At 35.8% G+C, this 24,283-nt stretch overlaps 2 protein-coding genes across 6 annotated transcripts in view; both read right to left on the bottom strand.

The window, feature by feature from the left end:
* LOC132114410 (solute carrier family 23 member 2-like) overlaps positions 1–24,283 on the bottom strand; it is a 194,158-nt gene that overhangs the window by 28,514 nt on the left and 141,361 nt on the right. For 2 of the 4 annotated variants that reach the window (XM_059522488.1, XM_059522490.1), the window contains exon 2: positions 6,695–6,831. The gene's annotated coding sequence lies outside the window, so the exon portion shown is untranslated. Of the gene's footprint in view, positions 1–6,694; positions 6,966–24,283 lie in introns of those variants that run through there. The other 2 variants (XM_059522487.1, XM_059522489.1) reach the window with 1 other exon arrangement.
* LOC132114408 (calsenilin-like) overlaps positions 10,806–24,283 on the bottom strand; it is a 63,921-nt gene continuing 50,443 nt past the window's right edge. The window contains exons 1-8 of one of the 2 annotated variants that reach the window (XM_059522486.1): positions 16,668–17,209; positions 14,970–15,094; positions 14,347–14,416; positions 14,163–14,233; positions 13,951–14,058; positions 13,473–13,577; positions 13,324–13,386; positions 10,806–12,324 (exon numbers count right to left, since the gene is read on the bottom strand). In XM_059522486.1, coding sequence (XP_059378469.1) covers positions 12,277–12,324; positions 13,324–13,386; positions 13,473–13,577; positions 13,951–14,058; positions 14,163–14,233; positions 14,347–14,416; positions 14,970–15,094; positions 16,668–16,779 — 702 coding nt within the window. In that variant the 5' untranslated portion in view covers positions 16,780–17,209 and the 3' untranslated portion in view covers positions 10,806–12,276. Of the gene's footprint in view, positions 12,325–13,323; positions 13,387–13,472; positions 13,578–13,950; positions 14,059–14,162; positions 14,234–14,346; positions 14,417–14,969; positions 15,095–16,667; positions 17,210–24,283 lie in introns of those variants that run through there. The other variant, XM_059522485.1, reaches the window with a different exon arrangement.

Genomic DNA, 24,283 nt, shown 5'->3' with positions numbered 1-24,283 from the left:
CAGGTCCTTTAATGACAGCAATGAAATGCAGTGGAAAGGTTTTTTGGGATTAAGTTAATTTTCATGGCAAAGAAGGACTATGCAATTCATCTGATCACTGTTCATAACATTCTGGAGTATAAGCAAATTGCTATTATAAAAACTTAAGCAGCAACTTTTCCAAGTTCCAATATTTATGTAATTCTCAAAACTTTTGGCCATGACTTTAGATTTACTTTTTTGGTCGACTGTAAGCCAACAGTATGTGCAAACAAAAGTTTGAGGTCAGTAAGACCATAAATATGTTTTTTTTAATGTTAAACAAAGCAGCATTTATTTGAAAATACAGTAAAAAAAAAAAAAGTAATACAATTTAAAAGACCGGTTTATTTATTTTTTTTTTTTATAAAAAAAAAAGTATTTATATTTATTCTTGTCCAATCCAAAGCTGAATTTTCAGCAGCCATTACTCCAGTCTTCAGGATTCTTTGATGGTTAGAAGGTTCATTTAGAAAAAAAAAGCATTTATTTGAAATAGAAGTCTTTTAAAACAAATTATAGAGACAAAGTAGAGATACAAAATAGAGAAAAAAAAAATACAAATATAAAATGTTTTTGACATATGTAGTGTTTGTTGGAATTTCTTTTCCTTCATGATCAAATGTCAACCATCCAGTGTTCGTGGAACTGAAAGCAGAGCTGGTTTGACAATCAATCCAGAGAGAATTAACTAGAACTCTCATTTGGGTGTAGAGCAACATGGCACGTGAGACAAATAAAACTCATCAGATTTCACACACATTCACAAACTCATCTAAACTTCCTCTGAAGTCTTGCTGCTGAAAAGAGTAACATTTGGGTCCTAGAACCCCCTAAGTGTCCACCAGAGGGTGCTAAGGGGTCCGCAGACATTTTTACACAGAAAATAAAAATCGTACAAAACATTTTTTAACAGTAAGAAATATGATAGGCTGGGCTCTAGACTACTGAGCTGAATATAAACTTAAAACATCAAAAAATAAATGAAATAAAAAGAAAATCTAATTTAAGTGTTTTAAGGGCTTCGAACTGAACATCTCATGGCTCAATATCTTATGGACTATCCTCCATTGCAGTCACATGCCCCTCAGATGGCCAACTCCTCTAGTTTGGCCTTCTTGATCTTTGGCCTTGGCTAAAGCAGCTGGCCACACTCTCTCTAGCATCAAAATCTTCCAGACTTGGCCCATCTACACTGATTCTTATCAGATCTTCCACTGTCAGAATGAAGGGACGCTCTAGTGTCTGATTTGAGCAGCTAAACAGTCTCTAAACAGCTTATACTACTGTTTCAGCTATTCAAATAGTTCAGTGATTAGATTTCATTTAGTTTTTTATTAAGTTAATTTAGAAAAAGTTTGGAGCATTTTTGTTTGTTATACAAGTGTTTTTTTTTTAACGACCAAGCAGCCAGGAGCAGACAGTGAACCTATGTTTGATCAGTTTAGACTTTTCAAATCACCACTTGCCTAAAATAAAATCTATAGATATAAAACAGTTCAAGCACATAACAATATTTAAAAGTTAGACCTAGAAAAATGTGATCCAATAGTTTGTGTGGAGACGCTTCAGGACATGGAGACGCCAGTGTGTTCACTTGCGTATTTCCAGTGGATACGCCATCATTTTTGCTCATAAAGGTAAGAGTAATAGGCTACATCACTCACAATAACAAAACGTTGCACTTTCTCGTCTTTAACAAGAGTACAAAAATGAACCAAAACTCAGTGAAAACATGCCTCACAGACATGATAAATATATCTATAGAAAGCTTTAAATGACTACTTAATAAAATAAAACAAATAAAAAACAAAAACTCTTTCAATGTAATCATAACCCGTAAAGATGCACTTTACGGAGTAATGGAGATGGCGAGACGGGCAACTTCATCCTAACGACACGGACTCAGAAAACACTAGTTTATTATTAAATCATTCAAATATCTCCTTACTATTTTCCCCGGTCACATTTATGGTATTACTTTTTCCGGTGCTTTGCAAGCTTAAGCCTATTGCGTGTATTTGAACGCAGAACTGTTCAGTTGCGCTGCTGCTGCGGGACACTAAACACAGTCAAATCACTCTTGACATTATAGCTGCCGCACGGTCTCGTGTTGTTTCCACCAGCGCGACAATTTTGTTTCATCACTGATTAAAGGATGTCTAAAATATAAAAGTAAGGAGAAGTCTAAAACAAACTGGAGGCCCGGTCCGCGTCTGAACTATGACTACGGCATCGGGTTGTGGTTGTGGCATCGGACTCGGGCTGAAATGCAGGGCTCTAGTGTGTGTTGTTTAACCGCAGGGAGTCGCTGAGACTTTTTCCTCCCTCGAACGAACACCTCTATTTTTTTTAGTCGCACCATTGAGAAATTAGGTCGCACTCTAGAGCCTTGATAGGCAAGGTACATCATTTAATTAGTCAGTATACACGGCACCTCTTTTAAGGAAGTAATCATCACCTCGTTGACTCACCATGTTGACTTTATTTTTGATATTAGTTACAGTTTTTCACAAGTAAAAAAAGATCATCATAAAAAATATATATAAATTTAAATAAAAACAGAACATATAAAATAAAAGCCAATTCAAAGTGTTAATAAATTATATAATGTATATACAAACTACAAGCTTGATTTCCTCCCAGAAAGAGGACACCTTTCCACACCCATGACAACACATTCTTCCACAGCCCTGCAGGAGCCTGACACCACAGGACCGCTGCCCCGGGGCACTGCAAGAGGACTTCTATTCATCATAGTGCACCCCCGCAGGGGAAACTGTTGAGCTTCTGTACAGTGAATGACAAATTCCTTTAGAAATTAATATATCCACATCAATTAAACACAAAGGGGCTTCACGGGAAGGAAGGGGATATTTGACTCGACAGGGGGATTCTGAAGAGCTTCTGTCAGAATAACAGTGAGGTCTGCCCCAGATTTACTGCAGCACAGCAAGGGAAATGTATAGGTGTGTATAAATATATATAAATATAAAAGATCTCAAGTAATGTGCCTCAATTAAATGATGTTCAGTAAGAACAGGCTGATATAAATCAAAATAACAGTGTTATTTGGGACAGTTTTTGGGACAGCATTAATCAGAGCAAAAACAAAATTAACAGGTAAAGTCTTTAAATCTATTAAATCCAATATATAGTTAAATCAGTTCAGATACAGTTAAATCACCCTCTGCCTAAATGATGTTGTTTTAACATTATGGTATAGGCCAGCAAGAGGGTCGCCCAAACCATTGGATATTGCTTTATTAAATGCTAGGTTACGATGCATTTGGTCTCTTTCATATCTGAAATTAGTCAAGGAACTATTTGTCACTGTAAATAGTTATGGCCTAACGATGTGTCACATATGTGTGCTCAGCATGTCTGTGAGGTGCTATAGTACATCATGTATGCAAAAGTATGTCAGAAGTAGAACAGGGCATCAGTTTACTGCCAGGGATTTGACATGCCACATCCAGTGTTAACAGAAACACTGATTATAATGGATTCTATTATCTTTTGTAGCATCACATCGGGCCAATGTTAGCTAAGAGCTCAAATGTCATTAATGGTTAGACGTTTCTGCCCTTTGCTAAAGAATATATTATTTTTACGCAACCTTTGTATGTTACTTGATTTAGCAGTTTTCAAGAGCCCTGACTCATCTTATTGTGCAAACTAAAAAAAAAAAGAAAAAAAAAGAAAAAAAAAAAAGAAAGAAAGTTATACAAAATCCCCTGTTAAATGATGTAGTTAAATCTGACAATGAAACTGCCTTACGGGACATGAAAAACCGAAAGGGTGCGGCAAATGAATAAAATGAGCTTTCTGTTATAATAAACCAGTGACATGAGAGAGAGAGCTTCCAGCAAGGTGTGATGTCCTCACTATTATAGCAAACCGACAGGATCATTTTTCAAAATATCTTCTTTTATATTCCATGTAAGTCATACAGGTTTGGAATATCATTACAGGGTAAATAAAATGATGGCAGAGCTTTTTTGGATGACACAGATGACAAAAAAAAAGAAAAATAAGGTATTATTAAAGCCTTACACTTTCCTGTATTGAATCATTAGATACAGAAGTAGTGATTTAAGTCCAAGTTTAAGCCTCAGGGCTGGGCTCATTCAATCCGAATTTAAAGTTTGAGTAATCAGCATAATATTTTTATTTTTTCAACGTAACTGCTCTGGGAAACGAAGTTTATGCTTGCATCCATCAACTACCAAGACTCTTATTAAAACCAACAGCCTGTTCATGCTCATTCTGTAAATGAAAAGAAAAGACTTACAATACAAATGTTTCCTCATTAAAAATCGAAAGAGACATAAAAAGAGAACAGAGAATCAGAAATGGTTTGAAAAAGACTGAAACAGCATGAGCGAAAGTGATGATTTTTTTTTAGCTTCAAGGGACTAAATCCCATTTCGTCAGTGATCAGATGACTGAGAAAAGAAAAGAAAAAGAGGAAGAAAGACTTCAAAACCCTATTGTTTTTCCAGTGGTGTGTTAGACAATGTTTTGTGATGTTAATTACATGGTTCTCACTTTACTTAGTAAAGCTCAGAGAAATCAACACAGTTAATTGTCAGTTTCATAAAACAAACCATTCATTTTCAAAACACTATTTCAAACTAACATAAAAGCAAGAGAAAAATAAAAAAAGGTTAAATTCAACCCTCTATGCACAAAAGCGAAATAAAACATATTCATTAAAGTATCAAATGAAAAATACAACTATGAGGATCCATTGCCTTTAACAATATTCAGGCAAGTCCAAACCAAGCACAACAGATTTGTTTAAGCAAAGTATTTCACTTAAAAGAGTCTTCTGGTGCTTGATAGCCTGTGCTATAAAATACAGCTGCCACAATCCAGTCTGTGTTCCTCTGAGATACATCTGTTTATCTAAACTGTTTATGCAATACTGGATGTTGTACAGTTTATATTGCATTAAAGGAATGGCTCAAAAAAGAAGAATCAATTCTCTTCTCAGAAACATTTGATATCTTAAGGTAATCTTATTTCAGGCATCATTTACACAAATACCCAAAGTGATATTGACACTGTGAATAACTCCTAAGCAAATATCAAAGAACAGAAAAAAAGAATGAATCACAGAAAGATGGAGATCAACAGATAGAACCCATGTTATCAAGATGGCCTGTGGAAGGTTTTTCTCTACAAGGATCATCATCTTATTTATGAAATTTTTCAGAGCGGAGCAATATTATAAACATATACACTACTGCTCAAAAGTCTGGGATCAGTATGATTAATCCTTTCATTTGCAAGGACATGCTAAATCGATCAAGAGCGACAGTTAGGACATTTATAAGGTTACAAAAGATTTATATTTCAAAGAAATACCTTTCTTTTGAAGTGTTTTTTTTTCAATATTAATTCCCTAAAAATAGCAGCACAGCTGTTTTCAACAATGATAATAATATTAAAAAAATTCTTGAGCAACAAAACAGCATATTATTGTGATTTCTGAAGGATCATGTGACTGAAGACTGGAGTAATGATATTGAAAATTCAGTTTTGCAGGAAAAAAAAAATCCAAATTGTAATAATATTTCACAGGATTGCTGTTTTTACTAGATTCATTATCACATAAATGTAGCATTGGTCAGCATTAAGAGACTTCTTTCACAAATTTTTTTTTACTGACCCCAATGTTCGACGTTACACAAGACCTTTTGAGATTTAACAAATTTACAGGCCTCAGACATCATAATATTTCAGATTTTCCATGACTATGAAAATCTGACTGCTTAAAAATTACTCATTTGTCCAAAGCAATTTACATTTAGCCCAACCTAGAATCTTTTACTAGCCCACATCACCTACTACTTAGACAGCATTTACAGTTGAGCAATCACTAAAGCACCATGCACCAATTACCAAAACCATTCAAGATATTTAATATGGCACAAACAATACATGTCCAGGTTGCATCACATTAGTCACAGATGATGACATCGGGCATGAACCTGCTCACAACTTCCTCACATGCTTCACCGATCTATCACATTATTATTACCAAGCTTGACATACCTCTCAAAGATAATCAAAACAAGCATCCCTTTATTAAATCAACCAAGATAAGAATGTTTAATATTTAAACTCTCATATCATGAGGATACATAAAAGAATAATAATTTTCTCACTGCTTTTGATGGGCATACCATATACATGATACTGTGTTGCGTTTAGTTTAATTAAACGTTACAATTGAACATACACTTGTTTTATTACACCTTAATTATATGGCGAGGGAAATCTCTCTCAAACCAGACAGGCTTAAATAAAGCACGTGGTCTTTTTAAAAGAGCCTGCAATTCAACATCTAACGCTATGGCCCAAGATCAATGAGGCTAACGCCATCCATATTTCAAAACCATGTCTTATATACACTCATAAACCAAACAAAAAAACTGTAAGTGATCATATAACAGCATCGCCTTTATTGTAGATATGGGCCAGACTTCAGCACAGCTGCATCGCATCTCAGGGACTGAATCCAGCGGTACTGATGGGATGCGACTAGGACTTTATTATCATCCATTTTTATTATTATTATTACGCTTATTTGATATTAAGAAAAATCATATTTGCAATTTCAATAGACCACATGTGTCATAAAACACACTGAATCGTTATTTCTCACCTTTTCGGGAAGAAAGAAAATCGTTGTCCTCTTCTGTTATTTCCCCGTTTGTTCTTTCGCGGCACCTGGAGTGTCCTACTTCAGCACTACCGAGGGTACATACAGAAATAGCGACTTTCTCTGAACAAACACCTTCGCTAGACAGAGTCTTCTGGCTAGACTGGCTTATACGATGAGCATGAGACAAGTGGAACGATTTTCCCCTATTATATAGCGACACACGGATATACAGACGGCACACGGGCACTGTGGCATTTCAACGCATGCTCAAAACAAACCCTGAGGTCGTAACGCTTATAAGCCCCGCCTTCTGATGACTCTCGGCCAATTGAATTGTTCACAGGCAATGACGCATCACCCAGTCATCTCTTTGCTGTGATTCCATAAGCCTGCTCAACGCTCCCTCCTTCACACGCACCTCTCAGCCTCACAGGCCTCCCATTTAATCACATTTGGTTTTAACAGTAAAAATTGCGCCGCCAGTCCCTTTTTAAAAATGTTCTGAAAGCATTGAACAGACATATTTAAATCAAACAATATACAATTATACAAAAAAAAAAAAACAACCAAAAAAGTTAGAAGCTGAGGAAAGATACGGAAAACACATCAAAACATATATAAATTAAATAAGCTCACTTCTAAAATAATTTCAGATATGATATTATTTAAATAAAAAAGCTTTCTAGGCGCCCTCAGTCTCACGAAAGGCCATCCGTAGCGTTTCTCGGCGCCCTCTTCCGGTCTTCAGGCTGAACTGCGTCATTACTTAATTGACCTACATTCGGTAACCATTACGTGATGACGTGACACCATAGACTGTGCGTGACACCAATGATCCGAGCCGTACTTTCCACCTGACAAAACAGTGAGAACTGTGAGCTTGGAAAAGCAGGTTTTAATTTAAGCCTGTGCTATTTTAGTCATTTTCTTTTGACCAGTGCATTACCAAACTGGGTTAAACTTTTAAAGAACACAGACCATTCAGCGAAATACAGGCACATTTCAAACAGGACTGAATAAAAATAACAACATCCTCATTACCAAACATCATCATTACAAAGCAAATTATATCGGAGTGATTATAACAGAGGACCACTGAAGATCTAGAAGAAGAAGAGTGTGTTGTGTATTTCACTATAGGCCTATGTTACATTTAGGGTTTTTGCGAAGCTTTCAACGAAGGTTTTAACAGATTGCAGAACACCAGAGATTGGACAGATGACTGAACGTGAATAACAGCACTGAATAGAGAAACCTAAATCTCTAAATCATGCAATCAAAATGATCCCCCTTACCCAACACCACCCCTAAACCTACCATAACTATGACGTCAGCCAATCAGGTATCATGGTCTAAAAACCCTGATCTGGTAACTCTCATTACTTTCCTGCAGAGACCTATAATTAGGGCAAAAAGGGAGAAGGCTATGTGCTCTCTAAAAATGTTTACAATACCTTCAATATGACTCGACTCCCCCTTGTGGTGTTAATAGGTCATAAATGTATGAAATTTGGTTTGCAAAGTCAAAAGAGAGTTATTATATTTATTTATTTTCCAGGACAGCTAAACAGTTAATTACCTCAGGGAAAAAAAACGTTTTAAGCAGCAGGGAAGAAGAACAAGGAATAAGGAAAGGCATCTGAAGCATCGTCACTTTACTTGCCTGAACTTTTCTCAGTTTTAAAAACTGGAGTTGTAATGCTTGTACTGCGTTGACTGCTGAGCCTTAAAATGAGTGTTTGTTTAGTACACAATGTATAATCCAAGCTGTGTGCTCATGTTTGATGTCTTATCCTAATACCTCCTGGGCCTATAGTGTAAATACATTCATAGTCAATCAGTTATTTGTTAAAATGATAATTTAGTTATTTCAGTTTAAAGAAATTGTTTTAGAATTTTATAAGAAATATGCAGTATTTCTACATTGTCTAAACTTCTACCTTAAAATTCAAATAATTTTCTCGAATTATTATATGTCGATCGTGTCTTCGGTAATTTAATATTTGCACTTAAGCTATAAATTGCATGAATCAATAAATGTATTTCTGGTCAGAAATGCACAAACAGGAAGTGATGTCACTCCTGGAAATAGCAGCAGGTGAGAGGAAGACCTGAACAGATGGGGGAAATAATCCCTGTTAGCTATAGTGCTTTCATAATGCACCAACACGAACTAGACAGTGTTGACTTCTTTTCTTCCTGCTTATTTAAGAGCTCATGGCCTGAATCAGTGGCTAATCTATTGTGCTAATTGATGGATGTAGGTTAGTGGGTCTATGGGCCTCACTCAGATATGATATGTTGTATTATTTTCTTCTTTTAGTTGACATTTCAAGGAATCACATAGAAGCTGTGATAAGAAAGAAATGAGAGATGAAAGATATTATGGGAAATGTGAAGATGAGCAACCGATAGAAACGATACATGAGAGGAGGGTGAAAAGTATTGAAAGGTTATATTCCTCAGTCAGACGCCCAAAGCAGACTAAGTGTCTTCAGCATGAACCAGATCACACGCAGGCTTCCAAAACCATAACAAATGGGGATAAGCATTTCTGTAAGGAAATTCTATTCTGTGTAAACACAATCACAGTCATAACCACAGATATTTAGTTTCAAATCACTGTGTTAAGGTGCAAATCTTTCTCCCTTTTCCTGCTTGGGATCATTTTGTATTATTGTCATGCATGGGATTTAATAACTGGCACCTTTCTGGTCTTTGTTGACACATGCAAAGCAAACACACACACACACACACACACACACACACACACACACACACACACACACACACACACACACACGTTAACCATACTAATGAGCAAAAATTACTTTAGATAAACTAACAATTGTGCTTTGTTTTATTTTATTAATTTTTTTATTGCTGAAGAGTGGACCCTCATCTCCTGTGTTCTACTGCACAGACGTGAATGTACTTTTCCTTCAGCCTGAGGTTTATTCATTACACTTTTTGGTGTGAAAGGGCTTTTACATTTGCTATAAATAAAAAAAAATCAAGCCTTGCTCATATTTAAAAAGTAACGCGAAAGTAACGCAAAAGTAACGTAACACATTACTTTCCATAAAAAGTAACTAACGTAATTAGTTACTTTTTTAGGGAGTAACACAACATTGTAATGCAGTACTTTTAAAATTAAAAAAAATGTAAATTGCTTTGGACAAATGAGTAATTTTTAAGCAGTCAGATTTTCATAGTCATGGAAAATCTGAAATATTATGAAATTATGATGTCTGAGGCCTGTAAATTTGTTAAATCTCAAAAGGTCTTGTGTAACGTCGAACATTGGGGTCAGTAAAAAAAAAATTGTGAAAGAAGTCTCTTAATGCTGACCAATGCTACATTTATGTGATAATGAATCTAGTAAAAACAGCAATCCTGTGAAATATTATTACAATTTGGATTTTTTTTTTTTTCTGCAAAACTGAATTTTCAATATCATTACTCCAGTCTTCAGTCACATGATCCTTCAAAAGTTTATAGGCTTGTTTCCTCATGGGGACCAAAAATGTCCCCACAATAACAAGGATTTTCGATATTGACATCTTTGTGGGGACATTTTGTCCCTATAACATAGGGCATACCTGAATCACACAAACACACACACACACACACACACACACACACACACACACACACACACAACTGAAGGTCCGATAAGAGTGGCCTGTTTCAAGTAAAGCACTTACTGAAAAACAATGACTCTCAAACTTCGAGCTTAATATTCGTAGATCATAATATTACAATATTAGTAATATGTCAGTAATATTAAAAATGTATTTTAAATACTTTTAAGCAGTGTTATTTTAATATTACTGATTTACAATTGCAGTTTTGGTTAACATTTTGAATTAGATTGTTTTATTTTTATATAATATTATTTTCTGTTTTCATTTTAAAGTTTACATTTTAAATTGAAAGTCTAAATTTAAATGTTAAAATAATAGTTGGCCCTTTCACGCTGGTTGCGAACCACTGTTTTACAGTAAAATAACTCACTGTTACTGTGTCGCTACATGACACACACGTTCCTGTCTTACTTTTGAAGTAAGACTGTCATTAAAAACATCGGTAACACTGACAGAAACACTGGTTTTGATCAAGAGTTGTGCATCTTTTATTCGTTGTACATTAAACTATCTTCTCCAACCCACCAAACAAACTATGAATAAATAAATAAGAGCTTTTAGCTCATTTAGGTGCTTTTACTAAAAGTGAACAGAAATCAGACTTTGAACTTTGAACCTTTACTATAACTTCATCATCATCATAGTATTTGTTCCTTTATAGGTGAGCAATAATTTCTCACATCCCCAAATAGAAGGGGATTGTTGCGTAAGAGTAAAAACTATCCATACTCCTGATGATATGATTGTCATATAAGAAGGAGATTCCCATGGTTGCCCATTGTATACTGTACTTGATCAAATGACATGTCACACTTACAGTGCAATATGTTGGCAAAAGTAAAAAAGAAGGATAAACGAGCCTCTCGTACAGAATATATCTCAGTCTTTTTTATATATGTATTATATATACATATTGTATATATAAATCCAGATTGTTTTTCAGTGAGCATAATAAAACTTGTAAACCACATTTTTAATAATCTGGACATGTCCGTTCATGGCCAAACCCTGTCCATTAGATGCCACTTGACAAATAAATACATTTCTGAAAATAAAACGCATACTTCTATACTTCTAAAATGCCTATAGTGTAAATATAATTTTTAATATACCTCATTGCTGTGCAAGAATCAAATGTGACCAAGGAAATCACCTTGGCCCCACAGATATGTGCAATACAGGTTTGAGTAGAACTTGGTACACTATGTAACTTCACACATACAGTTGCTTTAGTTTGCTTACAGTCTTCTGTGGGACCTACTGGCTTACAAGGAAGAAAATGTACAACTTTGTCAGTCTTCATGCAAGAAAATCAAAAATATCTCACGTATTTGGACAGGCATGCTTCAGGTCAGTTTTCATCACATTTATTTTGTTCTTTTGGTCGTTTTACGTGTAGTCTCTGGTGTGCTTCAAATTGTCATTGGTGCTGGACCTTCCTTTAGGTCCCTTGAAATCCCTAGCTGCTGTACTCTCCTTAAAACTATGGTATCTGGAGGGTTGAGATTGAGTCTTGTAATCTGCCTCATTCATGAGGCCGAAGAAAGCAGTCCAGAGTGGTGATGGTTTTTTACAGACGTTAGAGAGCCCATTGGAATCCATGAGCCAGTGATAAAAACCTGGCTTTGCTACTTCATTTTTTTATTCTGATCAGAAAGTTCCATCACATGGTTTCCAGTATTTAGCAGCTGAAAGGATCCCAGCCATCCAGGCTTTTCTTTTTAAAAGTGGTCCTGCTGTGAAGTACAAACTGTGAAGCCATACTGTAGGTTATGTGTTGGTCTATAGAATTCTACGGAGTGCAGCAGGCATGGGAGTAGTGCTACAGGACAAGACAGTGAGTGACTGCTGTGCTAGGTTGATATATAGACATGTGGAGAGAACTGGACTGGGGCTTTGAGGGCTGTTTTAGCTTTGGATCGCTCCACTCCCATCCTATATCACATTTTCAAAGAGCTGCATGGAGTTCATGATGTTTTCATCCTGGAAAGCAGAAGAAGAATCGATTATAACAGTTTGTAATAGTCGGCATCCACCTTAAAGAGACAGTTTGCTTCTAGTTATCAAAATTCATTCTCATTCGTTTCATTTTCAAATCTCATTCGAGGTCATGTTGTGTAAATATAGTATGACGTCAATGATGTCAAACGTTTTACGAACGTTTTTTCATACATTTTTGCTATGAATATGACCTAAATAGTGATGATTTTAGGAACATGAACAGCATCGAAATGAATGCAGTATTTTATGTAAAAATTGTTTTATGAATTATGTACATTTTGCATTGAAACTATTGAATTAATTTATGGTTTTACAGTCTATTTTCTTAAATTTTTGCATTGAATCGAAAGTGATCATTTAAAAATAGCTATACAATTTACATAAAAATGTACATAAGAAGAGATTTACAAGTAATGTGCATACATTTTCACAGACTGAATGTGATTATTTAGAGATAATAATGATAAGAATGGTTTTATTAATTTTTATGAACAGATAATTTGTACATTGAATTTAATGTGATAATTTTCATGAAAATGGTTTCTCAAATGATTTATTTACATTGAACTGAATGTAATGATTTTAAGAACAATTCAAGTAAATTTTCCCAATGCAAACAAATTTATTTAACGATGGTTATAGAAACTATTAACATATTTTTTTTATTGAATTAAATGCAATAATTAACATAAAAATAGTTTTACACATTTATGTAAAACTTTGTATTTAACAGAATGCAATCATTTACATGTTTTTTACGAATAATTTACATATATTTTCACATCAAAAGTGATTATTAACAATAACATTGGTTTTATTAACTACTTGTGCAATTTTCACTTCGAACTGAATATGATAAAGAATGTCTTTACAGACAATTTGTGTACATTTTTACATTGAATTGAATGCAATCATTTATGTAAAAATGATTTTTAAATCATTGACACCAACAGTTTTGAGTAAATACTAATTTCAACTTACTTTCTGGCAGGTTTCAATAAACTCCTCAATAGTGACCACTCCATCTCGATTTCTGTCCATTTTCTATAAGAAAATGTAGTAAGCGTAAAAGATCTTAAGGCTCTGGTAAGATTGTGTGCATTGATTCAGAATGTTATATGTGCTTGTACCTGGAAGAACTTTTCCACATGTTCAGATGGAGCTTCATCTCGCACACTGGGGTAGGTATACCTGCCCATCATGTCGTAGATTGACTTCATGATTAACAGCATCTCCTACACACACACACATACACAGATACGTGCGCGCGTGTCACTTATGACTATTTGTGTCTACTTGACAGATGCATCAGTGATGAAGCCACTGGAGCATTATTGCCCTACAAAGCAAAAAGGCAGTAACTGCATTTTTGGTCAAAAATTAGTTATTGTCATTTTCATGACATTCAAGGCATCCTTATGTTATGTGACAAAACATCTTTTCTGAAATGTGTGTCGTTTTGGAGAAAAATGGTAGTTGTTTGTACAGTAACTACTTAGGCTGGATGACAGGATAACTTTTAAGTCATTTTTCTCAGTTCTGCACTCTGCGTAGTTACTGCCTTTTTGCTTTGTAGGGCAGATTAGAGCATAAAGGTTTAGCAAGCACCTCTTTAGTGATGTATCCATCCTTGTTGATGTCATAAAGGTTGAAAGCCCAGTTGAGCTTTTCAGTGACAGATCCTCTCAGCAACACGGACAGACCAATCACAAAGTCCTGCCATAGAGGGTAGAGAGTGGACAATAAAAAAATAAAAGGGAAAAAAATTGAGGGTGATTTAAAAAACAACAAAAACAACCTACGATTATGGATATTCTCACCTCAAAACGAATTGAGCCATTTCTGTCGAGATCAAATGCATTAAACAGGAAGTGGGCATATGTGGTGGCATCTGAGGGAATAACAACAACAAAAACATCCGAAACTTCCAATTAGTCCCAAATCCGAATTCATGCAAAACCAATAAACACATTTACTGATTTAGTGAAAAACATGTGTATTTACCTCCTTGGGGAAAGAACTGAGAGTAGATGGTTTTGAAAGTTTCCTCATCAACCAAACCACTTGGGCACTCCTTAAATGGAAAGAGAGGCACATCTAATTAAACATTTAATTAAACAGATAATGGACTAATTCTCACTGCTCCTGAAGGCTTGAAATAAGTGCATTGTGCTACTTTTCTGTCCTATATAGTACACATCTGCTGAAACAAACAGAACAAACAACATTTTCTTCCCCAAAGCTCTTCCTTAAAGATGAACTGTGTCATTTTAACATCTTAAGGAATAATTAAAATACTACTATTACTGTCTGCAATTGGGTTTTCACCTGGTGGACAAAAAAGAGACTTATGTTAAGTGAGTCATATCTAGAGACTTGGGCTATTTTGCCCTGATGGATCAGTAAGAAAACATCTAGAAAACTCTGGAAATTGTGTTAGTGTCAAGTGGATAAATGTAAAAAAAAAAAGTGAAAAATTGTTGATTTATTTATTTTAAAATTGTACCAAATTGCAACATACAGTCTTATAATAGTTTGTCCAACCACAAAAAAGTAAGCAACAGGCCACAAAACATTAACTACCTACATTTTCCCTTATTTGTTCCATTTCTTGCACAGATACTTACGTTTTTGAAGCCCCTATAAAGGGACTGCAGCTCCTTCTTGGTGAATTTGGTCTGAGCCTGCAGCTGCTCCAGACCCTCGGGCTGATGTCGCACCGTGGACAGCTCAAGGTCACTGTCACTGCTGTCTATGGGAGAGAAAGTGCAAAAAAAAGAGAGAGGAAGAGGGGGAAAGCAGAGAGGAAAGTGGCCAAAAAGGGGTGAGTTTATGGGATGCAGGACAGGATGGGGTGAAAGAGCATTTCAAAGAGGGAGACAGTGGTTCCGAGGAGAAAAAAAGAGGAAGAAAAAGGGGAGTAAAAGCAAAAGAGTTGAAATAGAGTTGAAAAAAAGAAATGGAGGTTTGATAGACAGGGTATCACTTTCTTTTTCAATGTAACTGACTCTTGTCAATGTGAATGACTTTAATTTAGGGTTCCCACATACTGTTAGACTATACAGTAATTATTATTGCTGGATTTAGTGTTTGGATATGAGCTAGAAATGTCAATCACATAATGAAGAAAGCACCCCACGAAAAGAAAAGGAGATAGACCAAATAACAAACAGAAGAGACTAAATTAGACGGGTGCTTACACTCACCGTCTTTACAAAAACAGATAAAAAGTGAGATAGGGAGGCACAAGGAGGACAGAAAGGGTCAGAGAGAGTGAGAGAGGGAAAAAGAGAGAAACGGTCAAGTCAAAAAAATCCACAAAAAATAGAGCAATCACTAATAAAAAATAAATAAATAAATAAATAAAAACTACAGTATCATTTTTGTTACTGTTAACTAAAATGATTCAAATCGTCTTAGGACTTCAATTTATCGTGTTATTTGAAATGAAGCTGAAAAAAAAAATATATATATGATATTATATATATATATATGATGATTAAAAACGGATTTTAATAACCTTAAACAAAAATTTGAAATGTTGCTTTGGCACCTAACAAAACTGGGTTGAAATATAAGCTGAAGTTGAAGTACTTAAATGACTAAAACTAAAATAAACTATATATGAAAAATGGACCAAAGCACATAACAAAATGACTAAAATGTATATGAATAAATACTATAATATGTATACTAATACTAATATGAATAAATACTATAATACTATTAAAAGAGCAGAGCAAATAATCCTGTGATGCTTTAGGGAACAAAAGTTAGTTCTAAACAGACATTTCTTGAAAATGCTGGAAAATCCCTTAAAAAAAAGAAAAAGGCATAATATATTTTTTCCAAGTTAAATATAATCCATCTGACATGCTGTTGATTACCAGAAATGAAAAAATAAATAAATAAATAAATAAAACAAAACACTTTTTCTCAATCAGTACTTTTGTAAAGACAAAAATATGTAAACATGCAATATAAATGTATTTAAGAAGCAAAAACATTAAAATAAGACAATACATGTATAGTACTGATAATAAATTAAAACTAAATTACATTAAAATATTAGCTTTCTCGTTTTAAGCTTCAATCTAACAAAAGTGAGTTAGTGTGCTTTTATTTCGGGTAAGAAAAATCAATTACATTCGAGATAAACTCTCTGAATATTATAATCAACTTTGCCTCTCAAATAAATGCATTTTGGTTTAAGTAAGATTAGATATTTTGACTGAAATCCCACAAATGCTGTCAACAGAGGAAACAATATTTCCATTTTGCAATCCCTGAAATGATGTTTGCTGTATTCTCTCTCTTTCTCTCACCTGTCTCAGTAATGTCTATGAGTCCCAGAAGATGCATGAGTTTGAGAAACATGATGACCAGGCAGACAATGCCCACAGTCTGTAACCCCTCAGTCTCCCATCTCACACTCATCCTGACACTCTGTCCCTCAACGCTCTTTCACAGCATGTCTTGTTCTTCCAGCTCAGTCCTCTCTTAGTGTGTTAATTCCACAAGCATCATAAATGAAACATAAGTATCCTAGAATGCCGATAACGTAATTGAGGTAAATAGATGGGCAGATGTCCTGTTTCAAGAAACATCTGTCACGCTTTTTGGAAAAGTCAATAAAATCTGGGGAAAAAAACAAAAAGCATCTTATGCTGATGTCATCTTGTCTTAGTCTTGTGTCCAAAATGTCTTTGGAGTCCAGATATACGGTGATAACTCTCCGCTCTCATTATTTCTTTGCCTCTGTTCTTCTCACATCTATTTAAAAGTTCACTCTGACACAATTTTCAAAGGGAATTGAGAAAACTCCCACTCAGGAGACAAGGTTGTCCCAATTAGATTTAGACACAACCCCAACATGAACTTTGACATGATAAAAAAACAAAAAACACAGACTTTGCTTTTAAATGAGTCAACACAGTGGACCATCACGTTTTGTGGTGCATCTCCGTCCTCAGAACTGCAGTTCAAATGAAAGTTCCTTGACTAAAGTAAAAAGATTTTTATGCATTTGATTGATCTGGAATGGACATCTAATATTTGAAGTTGTTGGAACAGATGCACACTCATAAGGTGCCCTAAATCCTGCTTCCCATGTCTTGTGAACCAGTTTCCCACCATTAATTGTTCTCTCTGTATTTCGGCCTTTGTGATATGACTGTGATCTACAGAGACTGTTCTTCATTTATCCTTCTATTGGCAGCATTGCTTTTCAGTGCTCTCTTTCCAAGAGTGATCTTTTACATTTTGTCATGCACAACAGATTCATGACAACCAAAACCATTAGCAAAACCAGTAGCTACTGTTCTAAAGTTCTAGGATTTTTAAATTGGTTTTTAAAAGAAGTGTCTTAGGTTCTTTATTTCTTAGGTAGTTTATTTCTGTGATGGCAAAGCTTCTTCAGTGTCACATGGTCCTTCAGAAATCGTTCTAACTGGATGATTTGCTGCTCAAGAAACATTTTATTATCAATGAAAACATGTCGCTTAACTTGTACCAATTTTTTTGTTTTCTTTGGAAACAGTGATACATTTTTATTTATCCGGGATTCTTTAATTAATAGAAAGTTCAAATGGAGCATTTCTTTGAAATAGAAATCATTCATAACATCGTAAATGTGACCCTGGTCTTAAGTGTCCATTTTTCCAAATTGAGATTTATACATCACTTGAAAGTTGAATAAATAGGCTTAAGCTGAGATACATTTATCTGAATATCTGGAATCTGAGGGTGCAAAAAAAATTATAATAATGCGAAAATCACCTTTAAAGTTGTCCAAATTAAGTTCCTAGCAATGCATATTACTAAACAAAAATTCTGTTTTGATATATTTTCACAGTAGGAAATTTCCAAAATATCTTCATGGAACATGATCTTTACTTAATATCCTAATGATTTTTGGCATAAAAGAAAAATCGATAATTTTGACCCATACAATGTATTTTTGGCTATTTCTAAAAATATAGCCCAGCGACTTAAGACTGCTTTTGTGGTCCAGGGTCACAAATGTCTTTACTGTAATGTTTTATCAATTTATAGGAAGTTTGCTTAATTTCTTGCAAAAATTTACTTTTGAGTGGCAGTATATATTTATCCATTGTTTTCCTTTTATGCCAAAGTGAGAAAGAAATGCTACAATTTGTGATTCCTAAATCCCATTGGCCATCAACAGAGAAATGCTTTTTAGAACCAGAATTTCTAACCACGCAAACCTAACCTTGACCCCTTGGTTTCTCGCCTGAGCTCATCACCCGAGTTTGAGATCATGTAAAGAAACATCGCCCTCTAGTGGCCAATGCTACACGTCTGCGGTGCACAACAGTAGACAATTTGCATTAAACTATATGCAGAAACATGCAAGTTGAACAAAATAATAGTCATAGTTCTCTCATGCAACAGAGCTGGCACACATTTGATCCTTATGCACGCTTCCCTTCAAAAGTAATACTTCAGTGTCTCTGGTTACGTATTAGATTCACACCAGCAGAAGCCCAAAATAAACTTCACTCTCCTGAAACAAGGCTCTCAGGAATTATCAGAGCTGTAGTAAGTGATGCCACTGAGCTAAAAATAGCCCCCTGCTGATTGGTTGGGTGGTCCGACTCACGGGCCAATCAATGCTGGAAGAAGATTTATGTATGGGTTACAGGAGGCACTCAGACCCTTCCAGATGATCAAGATTTTATTTTCATAACTGTCTGTTATAAAAGGTGATGTGTTATGCCTATACTGTTAGCACCTATACCGTATATCCTTGCTGAAAAAAACTGTATAAACCAGCCTTAAAACTGCTGGTCTTAGGTGGTTATGTCCACCTAATTGGACATGTGATTGATTCTCGGTAATAATAGTAAACAAATCACCTTTGTACCTGAAAGTCAAACAGACACAAGTTGCTGACTCTCATCTGTACTTTCAGAAATGATTGGTGGATATAATCTTGTGATGAATTGAGGGGTGAGATGGAAATGGACAGTGCCCTTCAGGACCCAGTTCAGAGACCAGCAGACCCATTTTTAGGTAGCCGTAAAGAAAGCCTGTTCAATACAGCATACATAATGAATGAAGGGTAATGTTAGACTGGGTTTTGATTCAGACAAAGTGTGTGTGTGAAAGAGAGAGAGAGAGAGAGAGTATGCAGTTCTTCTAACACCAATATAACATTCTTAATAAGTTAATTGTTTTTGAGTATGTATGTTGTAAATAATAAGAAAAAATAAAACATAAAATCTGGACGTGTTGTTCGTGCAAAACAACGCATTCTAGCACATCATAAACCTAACAATAAAAAGTTTCCTATAACATTTATCATTAATAACACAGATATAATCAGCTGTTATGGTAATTTTCCTTTTAGTTTCCTAATTAATAAGGTCAAAAAAGCAGCAAGCATAATAATTATGAAAGAATTGACAAAATACTGCTGTTAATAGTTTTAGGTTGAGTATAATACATGCATATTAACTTAATTTCATGTCAGATGGAATATAGCATGTCACATTTATTTCACTTCTATTTCATGTAAGCTTCTGATTTAAAAGAGGATATACAATGTTTTTATAAAAACAAACAGCTAATAAAAATAAAGAGGTTATGCCAGATTTTACATTTCTAAGAACAATGTTGTCCCCAAACTATCCTGGTGGTGATGCAGTACCACCGTAACACCTGGTTTAAGATCTGTGCATTTGTTGTGTTTATGTCTGCATACAGCACAGCAAACATTGCAATAAAATACTTCATACTTTCTCCCACCAGCCACATAAGACCCAGTGACCTTCAAAACTCACAAGCAGGGTAAACTCAATCTATTTATGCATTCAAAAGTACTGTAAAAGCGCAATACTGATCCTCCACTTTAACACAAACATCATAACATTACTAGAAAAGAATCATCAGATTTGTTATCTCTATCTTCGGGATGTACCTGATGCAACCCCAGCCCCACGGGCCCCATTGGTCAAGCAAATCACCATGACAACAAAGGGGAGGACCTCCATTCTAGAATGCTCCTTACCTTCCAGTGACATGGGCTCCAGAATGCCGAACTGTTTGAGAACAGCAACAAACAAAATGATGACCACTCCGATGGCAAACAGCTCCATTCCCTGAATCCCCATGATTGCGCTGGTTTTGGCTCTTGGCACAAGAGCCTCTAGAACTACAGGAAGTATTAATCTGCTAGTGTGTATACTAACACGGGACAAAGCCAACTGGCCGATATAGCATGGTGCCAGACGCAGAGTGTCTCAAAAAGAAAGATTCATTTCATTAGTTCCTTTAGAAGAATATTTAAAAGGAAAATCTGGATATTTTTGGCATAACGTCAAGCTAGCACTGTGCATGGGAAAAGGAGTCTGGTCTAGTTACACTTATTTTGCAGATGAGAAGAGAAGTCAGTGTTTCCATGTTAGGCCATTCTTCTTGAAAGCCCCATCGCATAAATAAAGAGCTGGATTGCAGTTCTTGTACACAGTCCAGATGTCTAAAAGCCATCGTGGTCCGCAAATGTTATTTGCAAGTGTCAACAACAGACAAGAGCATTTCGAACTCTGCCGTGAAGAAGTGCTGCGGCGTTGCTGCGATATTCAAGATTGTTGATTCAAAGGTGCATGTTTTGGTGTGAGACAGGAGCACAAGAAAATGGAAATTCATTCAGTGGATCCAGATGAGTACAATGTGGAATTGCGACTTAGAAGCTACGGACACACTGCACTGATTTTGCTGTTAAAACGATCATATTTCATTTCAAGTCCTAAGTTGCTTTTAAATCCGGGTTTTGTTGATGTTGACACAGAAATTTGAGACTAATGGGCACCCTAGTGCCTCAAACTGGAATCATTTGCCTATGTAGAGGTCACTGAAGTAATAATCAGTTTAGTTATGCGCAGGACCAACACCTGGGACTGCCTCGGTCACTGCGACAACCACTGAGGTGGCATCTCGAGTCCTGATCCAAAGTGTTCAGTGGCCTCCTCTTCGCGTGCTACACCAGGTTGGTGCGATTCTGCAAAAAAGCTACAAGGTACTTCCTGTGGCAGTGGGAAAAATACATCAATCCTTCACAGATTGGGTGGATCCGTCTTTAACTGGGTGCAAATCGCCTGAAGCTCTCAATTCTGTCACCGTCAAACCTTTCAAACGGCCCATTGAGTTCGGTGATATGTCTTGGGAGTGGTCCCGAAGAATGCGGTTACTCGTCTCCACCTTCTTGGGGGTTCTGCCGTCAGTCAAGCGCCCTCATCTTGTCCCTCGTCTGTTTCCTCAGAGTCAGCATCAAGTGCATTTGTCTCTTCTTTCAACTTGTATTGTACAGTTCACGTTCTTCCTCCCTCCCTCCCTTGCTTCTCTTGCCCTCTCTTGTCCCGTAATAATCTGCAGTGGGCAGTTTATCTTCACCTCTCTGTCCATCCCACCCCTTCTTCTGTGTCTCTTTCTCTCTGCTCATCTATGACTACTCCATCCCTTCATTTATCCATCGTTCACTTTCCAAGCCTCACTACCCCTGACTGCAAAGTCCGACTCTTGTGAGAACTGGTCCTTTTTCCCTGACCACAATCCCTTTCTCCCTTTCTCCCTTTCTCTCTCTCTCATTTCCTTACATACTTTCTGCCTGGGGACTTGTGGAAAAGTCACATTTCCAAACAGGGCAGAGAGCAGGAGAGAGGGAGAGATGCTAGGGGGATCAGATTCCAGGGACGCCCTCCCCTACCGATTTCCCAGCCTCCATCCACCCACATATCTGTTCCATCTGAAGCACTTTCTTTCTCTTCTTCCTCGTGAGTGAAGCAAGGCAAGGCCTCTGCGTGGATTGGGACAACCAGAGGAGATAACATTAGCTTACGGGTTTTCCTGCTTATAGTTTAGTGAGAGAGGAAAGGAGAGAGCTATAATAGCGCAGTTAGATAAAGGAATCAATAAAGCCTTAATGGTAGCTTTAAGTCAACCAAACACAAGGTGAGATCAAACGCTTTTTCTACTGGCAGCATCCTCTCATCTTCTCTCACACAACGCTCTCCTCCTCCTTTTTCTTGTTAAAAGAGTCATAAAAAGATGATGCATATCAGAAATGAAAACAGAAAAAAAGGAAATGTGGTGCTACAATATTTGAAATGCAGCGGGAATTTTTGGACAAATAAATTTTTTGAAATGTCATACTATAAAATACAAATTATAAATTTAACAAATAAATTTATTTATTAAAAGGAATTTAACTAGAAGTAGAATGCAGGTAGATTATTATTTTATCCATATTTTTTTGTATAAATTCCAAATTATGGTTGAAATTACATCAGGATTTTTTAAGGGCAAAAAAACATTACGCTTTTCATATTTGGAAAAAATATTAAATTCATTAAACAAAGGAATTCTACTGGATTTTCATTTGATCCATTTTCGATCTTTGGTTTGTTACAAATTATGATAGAAATCACACACACACACACACACACACACACACACACACACACACACACACACACACACACACACACACACACACACATTCACACACACACACACACACACACACACACACACACACACACACACACACACCGCAATTTGGAAACAATAATCAGAATACAATAAAACATTAAAAGAAAATAGATACGTAAAATAGATAAATAGATAATTAGATAAATAAAATTACATCCATATTTATCTTTAGATTGGTTGCAAATAAAGGCAGAAATTGGATATTGATGAGAGGTTAAGAACATTAAAATCAACCTAAAAATCTTCTTCTAAAAATCCTATCAAAAACATACATACGTATATATTTCTTCACTATTATGATGGCTGCAGTGCCTCACTTTCACAATTATAATGCATGCTCTGACTAAGCTGCTGTATTTATGGCTGGCGTCAGTCCTCGTTGTGTATAGGAATTAATGTTGAGCTTTTAGGAGTACAGGGCAGGTTCCAGTAATGCCATTAGAAGATGAACACTTCTTAATAGGTGCTCAAGCATGAAGCTTTTGCTGACAAGACACTGGCCTAACATAACTCACTGAACCTGAACACGGGCATTAGAAATACAATGGTACAATCTGAAAGCTTGGCATAGATGCTTGTAAAAGACCATAGATTTTCTTTTGAGATTTAATCAGAACAAATCCATGCCTCTCTTTTCATTTCATGAGTTAAAACCAGTTTTTTTTTTCCGAATATTGATCCAATGCACTCCAATTACAAACTGAAAAATTTGGATTTGTCTATCAGTGCTGCAGTATTCATTCACAGCAAGCAAAACATCATAAGGGCCATTACTATGAAGGAATGCTCTGGCAAAGTGATCCTTCAATGTATACAAACACAGCACTTCCCCTCTACATGTTCAGTAACTCAAACAGAAATGAAACCTGATATAAGGGAGCTGGTCATCTATCTAATACATAAGCACTCTTGAGGCCAAACACGACCCTGCTCTTTGAGTCCTCAGACTCGACAGAAGTGCTCTGTCTGTCTCTCCCTCCCTTTTAATGAGGTGTGATGGATCGACTTTTTAATGATAAAAACACTGTGGAATGTACAGTACTGACAACATAACTTTTACAACAACAACAAACAAAGTTCAGGGATCCGGGATGGGCTTCCATTGATCGGAGGAAATGACTAATTCCTTCTGATTAGCCAAGGATTCATCCATTTTCCAGTGACGTTTATACGTAATAGAGTTAACTTACACATAAAATAACCATCGTTAGGCCCAGATAGAATCTGTAGACTGTACTGTTCTTTTTCTTTGCTGGAAACATTTGTATAAATCTTAAATGAATTTACAAATCTCTGCACTTCACTCTCATTAGAAGCAGACAGCAACGTCAAAGATAACCCAGAGTTATGAATTAAATTATTAGTTGGAACAATTAGTAACATTTCATTCTTAAGGAACGGTTACATTTGAATCTTTTTATTCTTAATT

Source organism: Carassius carassius, chromosome 34, assembly GCF_963082965.1.
Source record: "Carassius carassius chromosome 34, fCarCar2.1, whole genome shotgun sequence".
Classification (NCBI taxonomy): Eukaryota; Metazoa; Chordata; class Actinopteri; order Cypriniformes; family Cyprinidae; genus Carassius; species Carassius carassius.
Note: the sequence above shows the minus strand (reverse complement) of the source record. Positions and strands in the feature narration are given on the sequence as shown.